This window comes from Protobothrops mucrosquamatus, unplaced genomic scaffold (genome assembly GCF_001527695.2).
Source record: "Protobothrops mucrosquamatus isolate PMUCROS unplaced genomic scaffold, P.Mucros_1.0 scaffold_52, whole genome shotgun sequence".
NCBI classification, from domain to species: domain Eukaryota; kingdom Metazoa; phylum Chordata; class Lepidosauria; order Squamata; family Viperidae; genus Protobothrops; species Protobothrops mucrosquamatus.
This window is the reverse complement of record NW_015386128.1, coordinates 165,606-179,913: the sequence shown is the minus strand read 5'-3', so window position 1 is coordinate 179,913 and position 14,308 is coordinate 165,606. Positions and strand designations below refer to the sequence as shown.

At 41.0% G+C, this 14,308-nt stretch overlaps 1 protein-coding gene across 1 annotated transcript; it reads left to right on the top strand.

Moving 5' to 3' along the window:
* Nucleotides 1-1,361: 1,361 nt before the first annotated feature.
* On the top strand, nucleotides 1,362-12,009 carry EME1 (essential meiotic structure-specific endonuclease 1). Its single transcript, XM_029283288.1, has 8 exons — nucleotides 1,362-2,203; nucleotides 2,280-2,407; nucleotides 2,598-2,687; nucleotides 6,236-6,348; nucleotides 8,287-8,425; nucleotides 9,255-9,370; nucleotides 10,495-10,684; nucleotides 11,802-12,009. Exons 1-8 carry the CDS (start codon nucleotides 1,390-1,392, stop codon nucleotides 11,976-11,978), a joined length of 1,767 nt encoding a protein of 588 aa, XP_029139121.1. The 5' UTR covers nucleotides 1,362-1,389; the 3' UTR covers nucleotides 11,979-12,009.
* The last annotated feature ends 2,299 nt before the right edge of the window (nucleotides 12,010-14,308 follow it).

Sequence of the window (14,308 nt, the reverse complement as noted above, 5' to 3'; positions counted from 1 at the left end):
TGTATCTTAAGCCTGTCTTCTGGAGTGTTGGCTATTCCTGCCAGCTTGGTGTCGTCTGCAAATTTGATGAGTTCCCCATCTATCCCCTCATCCAAATCGTTGATGAAGATGTTGAAGAGCACTGGGCCCAGAACAGAGCCTTGGGGCACCCCACTACACACTTCCCTCCATGTAGATGTGGTTCCATTGAGGACCACTTTCTATCTGACAGGAGTATAGGATGCTGATGATATTTGATATCTTGCATTCTGATTCGTTATTAAAAACCATCAGGCAGGCAAATGATTGGAAGAGGCGTGGGCAGAAGAATTGTTCAGTGATGGCCCCTTATTTTTGGGAATTACAAAAAATGGAATTTTGGAGTTCCCCTGAAAATTTGATTCCCTCACTTTGAAGGGGGCTCTATAGATCTTCCTATTCTGCCAATTCTATTGCTGGCTTTTATTTTTTATTGTATAATCCCTGAGAAAAGATTAGTAAGTAATATGAATAAATGATAAAATATAGTCCCTTTGAAAGTGTAGAAGGAAGACGTCAGTGATGAATTATTAAATCCTTGGCCAGTCAGTGGTGGGAAAGGTCTACTCCACAGACTTCTGATGTTCTTCTATTGCAGATGTTCTTAGAAGGTTCCAGAGTGACCACAAGGAATAATGGTGTTCCCCCCATTCCTCCACAGGAAGTATTTAGCAACCAGGCTGGATAACTCTAATTGCTGAGTTCCTAAAGGCATGACATCTTTTCACTTGGGTAGTCAGACCATCTGCAACTCCTGGGAACTAGTAGGGGAGTCCACAGAAGGATTTGAATTGATAAGCATTGGAAACTGTCTGCTTCCTGTTCCTTAGAGCAGACCTCCTCAATAGCATCCTCTAAATGTTTTTTTCCATAGCATCCAGAATTCCCAAACAACGTGATCAGTTATCTTCTGAGATGAACAATCTCCAGCTCCCAGAATTCTTAAAACATGGACATTGTTTATGCTGATTGGAAATTTTGGGGACTGTATCATAAACACACATGGAGAAGAGTCACTTGGGGAAAATTGTACTGAAGATTGTTGCTCTGACTTTGCATTAGCTAAGCCCAATGTGGAAGCTTATACTCCTTATCCTGACTTCAGAAGTGTAGGCAGACTGGTTTGTTCCTCATCCAGGAGTATACACTGGGCAGGAGAATAGAAAGAACAAATGCTGAGGTCTGGCGACTTGATTTTGATTGACCTCTCCCATAGTTGGCTTTGACTCTTTTCTCTTCTAGCATTAGACCCTGATCAATGATCCTTGAGGGAATGTGACTTTTGAAGAGGGAGAACTTTCTATTGTTGAATTCAACTGTTCGCTTCTTTTCTTCAGATGCCACTCCAACCCAGCACAATCTCTTCAGTGCATGGAGCTAAACATCATGTTCTCAGAACCGGATGAGAGTGACTGTGAGGAACTACCAGTTTTCTTTCCTGTAAACAAACCTCCTGACCCAAAAAACAGTATCCGGCCTTCTCCTGAGAACCCGGTAGTTGTGCTCTCCAGTTCAGACTCAGAGGATTCATTCCTTTGCTCACCTGCCAGGAAAAAGCCCCATGGTCCATGCAATTCTGTCAAGATGGCTGCTTCTACAGATGTGAGACTGCAGCTCATTAGCGAGAGTGAGGAGGAGGAGGAAATATTTGTCCCCTTGGCTGAAAGGCTCCGAAGGAAGTTGCTGGTAGCCAGACCCTCTACAACTGCTCCTTCATTTACTAGGATCCAAACCAAGAGTGGCCGAGAGTCCCCTGGGCATAATAGGCCCCCTGTCAGCGATGACGAATTGGTGCCCACTTGCTGGCAGAAGCCACTACCTGCTGACTCAGATCTCCAAGAAAACGTGGCACCCAGTGCTTGGGAACTGTCAGACAGTGATCAGGAGGTATCTTCATGGAATGCTAAGCCACAATCCTCGCCCCAGCTTCCAATTTGCATCTCTGATAATAAGATGCCGGATGGTACCCACCAAATATGCCTGAAGTCTTTTCAGACAAGTACAAGACACAACCATCAGGACTTGGACAAAGTTTGCCAGGCTGTCCTGCAGAAGAGCAAAGAGCAAGGAGGTCAGAAGCAGCTGCTGGAACAAGAGAAACAGAGGAAAGTAGCTTTGGCCCAACTTCGCAAAGCCCAAAGACCAGAGCAGTGTCTGAAACACATTCAAATGGTGTTAGACCCAGGTACATTTTTTCCCCTCTTGGTTTCCTTATATGTTCTCCTTCTTAGGGATCCATCTTGAACTGTAGCCTCCAATAGGTCTCTTACAGATTAATGGTGCGGATGAGATCCTTGTCGCTTTGCAGTCAATGGAGAGTAACTATGCGATTGAGAGCCAGGCTGTGCCCTGCAGCATCACCTGGAGAAGGAAAACTGGCCTAACGGAGGTATGACAGTATGTGTCTTCCCCCCACAATCCTTTGTTTTGGTAGTTTTGATTAAAGTAATTGATTTTCCTAGTTAATTTTTTCTTCTGAAGGAATCCTGCCTGTGACCCAATTGCTGTTTCTTTTTACTAACAGTAGCTGTCCTTATATTTCTCTCTCTCCTATTTTAAATGTATGTTTTGGCCTGAAGGCTGAAGAAGACAACTGGATAGAAGAACCCAATGTCCTAGTGCCAATGCTGCTCCCAGATTTCATTGCAATGATTCACAACAGCAAGCAGGTAACATTGCTCTAGCAGTGTCCAACTGAAAGCTAAAAAAAAAACAAAAACCTTGCCCTAAAATACAACATATGTTTCTCATATGATACAATAAAGAGCAAGGAGACTCAGATGTGATAAATGTTCTCTTTCATTATGAAAAATTGATGGCTGCAAAACTAACCAGCGCTCTTTGTGAGTGTATCAGTTGCATCGTTTTTACTTCACACATTCAGGAGGAATGTGGAGAAAATTAGTTTTCACTAGAATGGAATGGGGTTTTTTAATAAATATTTTATTAATTTTCTAGTTTTACAATCATAAGTACTTAATAAACAATGTGTTGTCCTGGGCCCTTTAGTAATTCAGTGGTACATATTAACTTATTGTTGTTAATACATATATACAATTGAATATCAACATCTTTGTTACATTTTCTCATAATAAGTTATATTTGGGTAACCAAAAGCTTCCCTTATTCAAAACCTCTTAGCATTTTCATATTTCCCTTCTCATACCAAAATATAATATTCTAGTTAGAAATCCTATCTTTCTAGTTATAATAATATTTGTATTTCTAACAATTATCTATTCTCAGCCATGTTCAAATATCTGATTAATAGTATAATATCCCATCTAATGGGTCAAAACCTCTATTTTCTTCAGTCTTACTCTAGCTTTCTTCCTTTGCCAACTAACTTTCTAAGTCAATGCATTTGAATCATCAAATAATTCTTCTATTTTTATGTATATTGTTTGGAATAAGAAAGACAATGTGATTAAAGTATTTTTGGAAGGACGCTCAGCCTATTGATATTCATTAAACAGCCTCCCTCCTTCTCCAATTTCCCACAGTTCTCCTAAAACAGTGATGGCGAACCTTTTAGAGATTGAGTGCCCAAACTGCAACCCAAAACCTACTTATGCATCGTCGAGTGCTGGGTGGGTGTGGCCCATTGGCTGGGTATGGCCCATTGGGTGGGCGTGGCCCATTGGGTGGGCATGGCTGCAGTGGTAACGGCAGACTTGGTGGAACTAAAAAGTTCAATCAATCAATTCCAACTTTGCAAGACCTTTTTTTTTCCCGCGAGAAGTTGAAATTGACTGATTGAACCTTTTTTTTTTTGCACACAGCGGCAGAGGCCTAAAGCGAAAAGGTTTTATAAAATCCAGCTGAAGGCCTAGGACTAGGGCGACGGCGCATGTGCCCACAGAGAGGGCTCTGAGTGCCGCCTCTGGCACCCGTGCCATAGGTTCGCCACCACTGTCCTAAAAGCTCTATCTTCCATTCAATCAGCTCTTCTTTCTTATCCTCAAGTGTGTTTTGAGATCTTGACAGGTAAGATATCTTTTCCATATCCGATATTATCACTACGTCTTCTAATTCTTCATTTGTCTGAGTCTGTCTGTTAGTTCCTTTCTTTAGGTCCTCCATCTTTGGATCTGCCTCCTCTGATTTTCCTTCTATTTTCTGGGTTGCTAGTTCCTTCTTTGTAGTCATTTTCTGAGTTTGTAGATTTAGATTAAAGAATTGTTCTTTTATCTCATTTGTGTTATTTTTGGTGTCATCATGAGCTAAGTCAATTGTCTCTTGTATTGATTTTAACATAGAATTTCTTTCTGAAATTCATCAACATTTTCTTGTTGGTATGTCAAGCTGGGGACTTTGGGGACAGGTGTTAGGGATGGTTTTTTACCATTTGAAGCTAAGTATGGAAGATCCATTTTGTTTTTGTATGTAGTCTTTATAGTCCAATCTATTTAGGGATTTAAAAAGTTTCAGTCAATTGTCATTTGAACTCCTAATTATCCAGTCAGTCTATCAGTCCATCCTTAAGTCTCTCCTCAGCAAATATAAGTAAAGTTCAAATTTTTCTGTCCAATGAAAAACACATCTTTTCTGTCCAGAGAGAGAAGAGCAATTTAAAATTGTTCATCAATCAAAGGTTTATAGTCCAAAGTATTCCATCGTCTCAATCAATAATGCATGTTTCTTTTATAGGGAAATAGCTCCATGACACAGCTCTAAAAGTCACTTAGTATTTATGTTCATAGTCCAGGCAGGCCAGTTTCAAAATATTTTATTGTCTCTGCCACACAGATAAACAGCCCAAGAGGGTTTAACCCCCCCCCCCCTTTTCCCAGCTACAGTCTTCAAAAGAGAAAGCTGTCTAAAACAACAAGAGTATTTTCTGAGTCTGGGCTTCCAGCCAAGTTTCCTTTAGGCATAATAAATTGTAGTGCTGTAGTTTGCCACTAGATGTCGTTGATGCCTTCTTCCAGCTTTTTACATACAAATTTATATTACAAGCTTTTTAAGTCTCTTTAAAAAATAATAATCTCAAAAGCACTTTTAATCCCCAAATTTCAGAGTTATATATGTGTATTGCTTCTAAATTAATCTTGTAATTTTCTCTATTTTTCCCCAAGCAATTAATTCGCCGCTTTTCTTTTCCTGAGGGAAGGGGGTGGAAATTCCCCTTCCCTTTCTCATCGGGGAGGATTCTTTGCTTTGGGCGTTTTTTTCCCAGGAAGAAGTCTTAAAGTCATAAAGAGAGGATAGGGTCTCACCCAGTTCCATCCACGTTGCTCAAAAGTTGCTGGTTAAGCTGTCAGCAGCTTCTGACTGGCCACACAAATGTAGCCAGTCTTTCCCCCGCTGGGCTTCTTCTTCGGATCAAGTGGAAGGACCGCCAACCTCCCGCAATCAACGAGGGTCCCCTCCTTCTCCATCGCCTCATTGGGTTGACTTTCGACCCTTTTTAGGGTCCCCAGCAGGGTGAAATCGAACGCAGAAGATGGAGCCCCGTCTTCCTGCGTCCGTTATGCAATGATGTCAAACTGGAAGTCCTAGAATGAAATGGTTTAAGACAAAGAATGGGGCCTTGCAAAGTTTAGCTTTAAGTGGCCTATTGTAAGTTTTTATCAGTACATTCCATTGCCACCCTTGAATTTCAAGATGCAATTTTTTTTCCTAACTAAGACCATTGTTCTCTGTAGGAAGTAATCTGAGGAAGGACAGGAAGTAATCTGACATTTATTTGTAGATAGCAGAAGGACAAGAAATAATCTTGAGATTTATTATGTTATTATTTATGAACATGTATCCATGGAGCATTTTCATCTCCTTTCTGACATGTATAAACATGAATGCATCTCTTTGTCTCCTCTTCTGGAGGAGACTCCCTCCAGTATGTACTGTCTAATAAATACTGCTGTGAGCCTTTATTATTTTCTTTGGGTATTGTGTTTTGATACCACAGGCGTGAGCTCTCAGTGGCCACTAGGCCCAATGGCTGAATATCTCCTGAATTGCACTTTTGATGTCTCCTGCTGGGAAGCCGTATTGGGAATGAACTCTGGTTCTCATGATAAGCCAATCAAGTGCATTGGGTCAACTCTGCAATGCAGGATTCTGGATAAGATGAGCCTCTGGAGTAGCTCACTACAGCATTTCTTGTGCTTTTGTTGGAGAAATCATCTGTATCTAAGTGGCTGGAAGGGTTATGTATGTTTGCTTCAGCCAAGAAGCTAAAGACTCTCCTTTCTGTTCTTTTTCATTTTTGCAGGCTAGGGTGGAAGGTCCTACCGAAACACTGCAGAGTTTTGTGGCGAAAATCACAGAGAAAATTCCTGGGAAAACACTGTCATTGGCAGTAACAGAACTAGAAAAACACTTCAGGTTAAAATTTACTTTTTACTGCTATATATTATATAGCATTATATAATATAGCAATATATATAATTGCTATATAGAGAGACATAGGTTGATCCTTTAAATCGGATACTTTCTGTTCTTGACAGGCCACTCCAAGTTAAATTTCTGCTTAAAACACCGAGGAAATTCTTACCCTTTCTCTATCCCCACACTTTTTATAAAGTTAATTCTTACTGCAGTTCCAGCAACGATTGGCATCTCAGGAAGGGCTTTGGCTTTCCATTTTCAGGAAAACACGGTATCATATTTGCAAACAGCTCCAAAGGGAGAAAAAATGAGGACTGCAGAAGTTGGCTATTTAAAAAGCTTAATGAAGACCTGAAACCTGTAAATTGGCTTAGAACCCAGGTTATTTCTCCCATATGTACCGACCCAGGCCTTCAGGTCATCTAGTGGGGCCATTCTCTAGGTCAGGGGTGGAGAATTGATTTTCCCAAGGGACCACATGCGAAACTGGGACAGTTGTGGAGAGCCAAACCAAAGGGCTGTTGCCAGGGACTGGCTATGGAAAGCCGAAGGGCCAGATTTATTTATTTATTTATTTGTTTGTTTAGATTTATATACCGCCCTTCTCCCGAAGGACTCAGGGCGGTGCACAGCATATTAAAAACAAGTAACAATAAAATACCAAAAAAAAAAAAATTAATAAATACCAAAATAAAAACCCCTCTAAGACCAAATTAAAAGCCAAATATTAGTAGCTGTAAAAGCTCAAGTCTGCTCCTCTACTAACTCTATCCCCTCCACAGAGATGCTCAACTGTTGCCCCAGCTAGCAGCATTTGTGTGCCAGATGAAAAACCTTGTTTTTCTAAGCTTTCAGTTGTATTTTAATTGCATCTTAAATCATTTTAGTTTTTGGATGACCACCAGGCAACTGCCTAGTTTATATATGTGTGTTCATTTTGCACTTTATTGTGCACATTTTCATTCAAATTGTTTTTAGTATATCCTTTTAATTTATGTTACACGTGTACAATCTTTAAATTTAAATTTAAAAAGATAGAAAAGAGACAGCCCCAAACTATTTTAGTTTGGAAGGGGTTTTTTTAAGCAAGTTTTGTTGTAAATCGCTCAAAGAATTTTGGGTACAGGGTGGTTTTAAAATATTAATTTTTCCAACGATTTTCTCCGTAAGACATTGGGATAATTAAATAGGATGGCCAGTCAAATTAGGATAGCAACAAGCAAACATTGCTGCTATAAGAATGTAGGGTCTCGAGGAAGGGAAAAACTAGGCTTACAGAGGGTGGGGAAAAAGCAAATATCTGAAACTGTTACCTCTTCCTACCTAATAATAATGGATTCCTTTTAGGGCCCTGGAATCCCATAATTTGGTTTTTAAGGCCCTTGGAAACACCTGTAGAGTGAGGGTTGTTCAACTCTCTGGGGAACATTTCAGAAGGCAGAGAAGGCACAGTCCTGGGGTGCCCTCTAGAGCAGGGGTCCTCAACCTTGGCAACTTTAAGACTTGTGGACTTCAACTCCCAGAATTCCTCAGCCAGCAAAGCTTGCCAAGGTTGAGGACCCCTGCTCTAGATGGCATTGTTTAGCTGAAGGAATCCTGAGTGTACCAACCCTGCAGATTGGATTGGCTAGGCAGATACTATGATTAACCTCTCAGAAGAGGCCCTGATAGAAAGATGCAGCTTAAACAGCAGCTGACATTAAAATATTGGGAATACACTTCTACTAGGAAGCAGATCTAGAGCAGAGTACCACAACTAGAATTCAGATACCTTCTACCATCTCTCCAAAGATGTAGGGCTGCAGCTTTATATGCAGGGCTGCAGCTTCAAAACCCTCCATGTGCAGGGCTGCAGCTTCAAAACCAGAGATAGTGCCTCCATCTCCTCAAAATGGACCCCAGGTTCAGACATGAATGAGTTGGTTGTGTTTTCAGTTCTCAGAAACCCAAGTCACAAAAGAATCTGCAGCAAGCAGAACAAAGAAGCAGCAAGGCACAGGAGGAAGGCAAGCCAAGGAAACGGAAAGAGAAGACAAACCCAGTTTCTCAATTGTCTAGACTGGATGTGGAAGAAGTAAGTAAATGTGGTGCAGAAGGTTGTGTGGCTGGCTCTCTCAGCCATGTCTCAGATTCTTCCTTTGGATTACTTCTTCTAGAAATGATGGTTTTCTGCTATCAGATCAGGCTTCAATCTCCAAGTGAGGCTAATAGTGAACCCTGAAATTTTATCTCTCCTTGCAATGACATACAAATATTAAACTAAATAATGTAAATGCAGAGACTGAAGGAGGAGACTGAGGATGGAGTCAGCAAGGAAGACAGGATGAGTGAAGGATGAAGTGGAAGTCAAGCACGGGGGATAAAAAGGAGGCAGATATGCCAGGGATCATGACATTCAGATATTAGAGAAGCAACCGATCCTGGCTAAATAGCAATTTAATCAGTTTCAAAATCTGCTTTTGTTTAGCATTAAAATGGCATGCTCAAATTATAAAAGAACACTGCTTATACAGAGATTTCTGGGTTCCAGGAAAATTTTAATTCCATCCCCATTCATCCTAATCACAGAATTGTTCCTTCTGAAACAAGCTTTCCCTAGTGGTCATGCTAGTTTGGAATTTGGGGAGTTGTGATCCCAACACAACTGGAAGCCACTGGATTGGAAAAGGCTGCCTTACAAAACCATACTCAAAAGGACAGCAGAATATGTAGGCCAAAAAAAGATAATTATGTTCTGAGCTACAGTGGGCAGAGGGAAATATTTTTGGATCAGAAGAGTTGGAAGAGTGATCATTCTGAAGGAAATAGTGCCATCCATTATGAAATAAAAGCTTATGTTTTGGTGTGTCTCTCTCTCTCTCTCTCTTTAAGATAAGCCTCAGCTTTCATCTTTGCTTTTTCAGGCTCTGGTGGAGCTGCAGCTTCACACAGGTGTCCAGGTTCAAGTGCTTGCAAGCTGGAAGGAATTTGGAGAATTTGCCAGTATGTTCACTAAGGCTGTGGCTGAAGCCCCATTCAAGTGAGTGAGTTAACAAAGAGTCTATGTAAGTATCTAAGGCTATCTTGTGCACCAATTGCATACATTCCTGGACAGGAGGATTTGCTCATGGTCATTTGTGCCTTAAATCATTCCTGATTGAACTATTGCAGTATGCTATACATGGTGCCACCCTTGAAGACCATCTGGAAGCTTCAATTGGTCCAGAATGCAATGGTGCATGGACTGATCAGTGAAGCTTATTATATCTACAGTATGTGATATGGCTAAGCTGCCATGGCTCCCAAGAGGCTTCCAAGTATGATTCAAAGTGCTGGTTTATCAGCATTAAAGCCCTACCTGACACAAGACCTTCTCCCAGGAACACCTGCCCACCCTATGTACCCCCAGGAGAAGGGCATGCTCCAGGTTCCCTTTTTTAATTTCTCCATCTCATGGAATCTAAGAAGCATGACTTTTTGGTGGCTGCCTCTGTGCTTTGAAAACAATCTCCCCTGACATAAAAGAGGCCCAAATGTGATTACTTTTAGAAAAGCCATTAAGAACTACATTTTCTCCAAACATTTGGGATCAATTGAGTAGAATCTCTTTTTGTTTCATTGTCATGCTCGGTTTCTATTTTATATTTTGGGCTGCTTTTTTAATGTTAGTTATTTTTCCCCGTTTATTCTCTTTGTTGTATACTGCCTAGACTCAATTGTTTGAGCCCTAAAAAAAATATCCATTAAATAAATAAATTCTGTGAATTACTGACACATCTGCCACAATCTACAGCTCATTCCCATTTTATTTCATTTCTAATTTTTTAACCTCCAACCATCTTTGTCCATTTCACAAGGAAAGTCTTGGTGTCCCTGCGCACCGTAGATAGATGAGGCCTTAAGAAAGGGGTTATTTGCATCAAAATATGGCAATTAAGATATACGCGAAGTAATGACGCATGTGTTGCCAAATGTTTTAGAAAAGAGATGAGTCAGCCCATATTGGAAATCCATCTTCTGCTTAACTTTCGAAGCAGTCCGATGCCTTGTAATATCATTCCTTCAAACGTAATGGCTTCTGATTTCCAAACAGAGCAACAGAAACATCACCGAGATGGTTTGTTTCAATATTTTGCCACATTTCTTCCTTGTCGTTTTTTGTAGAAAGGGAAAAAATAAAACCAGCTTCTCCTTCTGCCTTGAGGGAGACTGGTGTAGAGGTGTGAAGGTGGATCGTGCTGGAAAGGGACTGCTTCAGGTATGGAAGAGACAGATCCAGCAATACAACCGAGTCAGTCTGGAGATGGCCAGCGCCATTGTAACCCGGTACCCTTCTCCTCTGCTTCTGATGCAGGCAAGGCTTTCCACATTTCTATAATAAGATATATTAGATATGTGCATGCCAACTCGTATCCAGCTGGCAAAAGAAATTTAAAATCTCATGCTAAAATTCTCAGATGGTTGCAAGAGAAAAAGACTGTTTCACATAGAAAACCTAGATTTTGGAAGTAAATTGATGTTTGCTTATTTTTCATGTATTCTGCTGGATGACATTCCAGTACTTCAGAACCATAGACAAAAAAGTATAGGTAAAAATCCTTGACTTACCACAATCCAGAATTTACGTTGCTAAGCGAGACAGTTATTGAATTTTGCTCCGTTTTACATCTTGCCCCAGTTAAGTGACTCACTGCAGTTGTTAAGTTAGTAACAGAGTTGTTGAATGAATCTAGTTCCCCCACTGACTTGTCAGTCATAAAAGGTGATTTACACGAATCTGGGGCACTGCGACTGTCATAAATATGAGAACCAGTTGCCAAGCATCCGAATGTTGATTACATGACCATGGGGACGCTGTCAGTCTTGTGAAAAACTGTCATAAGTCACTTTTTTCAGTGCCATTGTAGCTTTGAACAATAAAATGAATGGTTTTAAGAACTACCTGTGTAATTACTCAGAAATCACATTTAATTGTGCTTAAAGAGAGTGATTATTCCCTAAGCAAGTAGACACAGTATCATCCTTGAAACATGACCTGACTTGTTGGTCCCGTTATTGTTCGTCAGCTATTCATTTGTGATTCTAGACCAGGGGTCCCAAATCTCCGGTCCGTGGACCAGTACCAATCTGTGGCATGCCAGCAACCGGTCCGCACAAACAAGCAAAGCCCCATCAGTGGGATGCGGGCAACACACAAAACCATGCACCCTCCGGTTCGCGGAAAAAACTCCATGTGAGGTGCCTGGTGCCCAAAAGGTTGGGGACCTCTGTTCTAGACCATGTGTCACCAGTTTCCATGGAATGAAGTTGAAAAAATAATTGCTTCTGAGCTAGGAATCGAACCTCACACTACTTTCCTTTTCCATTTTCTGCCTAATCTGGGACATTTATCATAGATTTCAAAAATTTATGAACTCTCCAACAGAACATGTGCAAATACTTATAATGTTTTGTATTCTGGCTGCATCCAGGCTTATGATAGTCACGCTTCAGAGCAGGAGCGGCAACACCTTCTTGCAGAGGTTCCTGTCCGTCGTGGTGACGGAGTGACGACGACAACGAGGCGAGTTGGTCCAGAACTCTCCAAACGGATTTATTTGCAGATGACTTCTCATAACCCCGACCTTTCCCTGGACGTTACTGGTTGAGCTTAAAGTGTGGATTTCTGTAAAACTCTGCTCAAGAAACTTTTTAAAACATAATTGCTTCTCCTAAAATTAAACTTTTATGATGCTACTGCTTGGACCTCAATCCAAACTCTCATTTTTTTATCCTGTGGAAATCTTCATAAAACCCTTTTATGAAGATAAACAATTTAATGCAACCAGAAATTAAGAACTGAAGTTGTTCCCTCGTGTAATACATTATAAATTTTAGAGAGCTCTTTTAAAAGGTAAGTTATCTTGAACCGATGCGTTGGATGGCTTCCAATAGGCAAGCGGAATATTTCATTCCTTAACTTAGCATTATTTACTATTTTTTTAGAAAGTATACTTGAAGATAGATGCATACACTCTTCAGAACGTAGTAAGTGTAGCTTATAAAGCAGGAGTGTCAAACTGCGGGCCCGCAGGCCAGTTGCATCATACGGAGGCTGTGCCCACCCCAGCTCCAGCAATGCAAAAAAAAGTTGCGATACGTCACATGACGTGGCGAGTTTGACACCCGTGCTATAAAGCATTCAATAACAAGCTTTTGTCAGATAAAAGCTTTTGAACTGTAGCTCTGCTAAATGATTCTAGAGTACCTCATCCAACACACTTCGGCATATATGCTTTACATGCTCTTTCCTTATTTGAACCAAGTTACCAAACTCTGCATTCTTCCCTCACACACATTATTACACCTGAAATGGATGTTAAACTGTATAGCTTCTCAATGCAGGAGCTTGTACTATGTAGAAGTCTGTATAAATGGAAATTACAAAAGTCTGGAGGGTATAGTTTCTAAAGAGATAGGTGACACAGGTACTACTTCAATGCTATGGTTCTCATTATAGATGTTACAGAAATTTCTCTACCGCACATTTATGCTTGTAAATTCCCACCATTTCAGTCTTATCAATACACATCTAGAAGCTTCAATGGCTTTAGTTTTATCCTAAATAGACTGCTTCATAGCAAAATAGCTGAACTTCAAGTGGCAAAAGGAACGTTGTTGTAAGAACAGCAGGCAGAAGCTTTTGCTAAGTTAAACCATAATACAGTTTTCATTTACTACCTTGTGGCAGTCCAGTCAAATGTTATTTGTTCAGTAATTTATAGAGATGTATCTAATCTATGGTCTGTTAACATCTAATCTTTGGGTACACCATTGACAGAACGTTGCCAATTTGTTCTTTGGTCTTCAACAAAATCAGAGAATGTAAATGTCTACCAAAATATTACATTTGGGCAGACGTATAAGTATGTATTTATTTCTAGCTAGAACAATGTTTCTCAATCTAGCAGCTTTAAGATGTGTGGACCTCAATTCCTAGACATGGCTGGAAGAATTTGGGAGTTGAAATCCACACATCTTAAAGCTGCTAGATTGAGAAACCCTGTTCAAAAAAGAGTTCTGTGCATCCTCATTTTCCCAGCAGTGCAGTTTAGATTAAATACCGTAATACGTAGGCTTAAGGTTTTGGATGTGAAACATCACATTTTGATATATATAAATCACAGATCAAGCAACCGAGAAATACTGTGTGGGCATGCATGTAATGACAACTAAGCAGGGACCAGGCAGGTTAGGCTTCTCTATACTTAGATGTGACTCCTCTAGGAGACTGTTTCTCAACCTCCGCCACTTTTAAGATATGTGGTCTTTAGCTCCCAGAATTTCCTAGTCCAAGGCTTTTCAACCAGTGGTACGGGTACCACCTGTGGTACATTGGCACCTGGCAGGTGGTACGCGACCATCCTAGAAAAGTGGTAGCGGGGGAGGAGAATGAGCTGAACCGGTGGCAGCATCGCACAAGCCTGAGTGAGAGATGGCTGGAGCTGCAGGGCTGTCAGGGCTCTGCGGAAGCGCCAGAATCAGCGCTTCGGGGCTGTCAGGGCTCAGTAGAAGCACCAGGATCAGTGCCAGGCTCCAGCTGGGCCCAGAAGAAGCGCCAATCAGCTGGAATGTTGCAGCAACTCCAGGGTCTTGTGATTTACATTCAGATGCTTGGCAACTGATTCATATTTATGACGGTCACAGTGTCCCAGGATCATGTGAAGTGACCAAAACCTGCTGCAACCACCCAGCAGACGGGGGGAATAAAAAACAAACACCACCCCACCCCACCCCCGCTGCCAATCCTCAACAGAAATGCTCACAACAATGAAAACCTCAGACGGGAGGAAGAGCGCCATTGTAACTTTGAACAGTCACTAAGCGAACTGTTGTAAGTTGAGGACTACCTGTACTTTTATCACTTTTTTCTTTTCTTTTTTTAGTCATCAAGTTTTTGACACCTTGCTAGGCGATTGGTGGTACTCGGATATTGCCA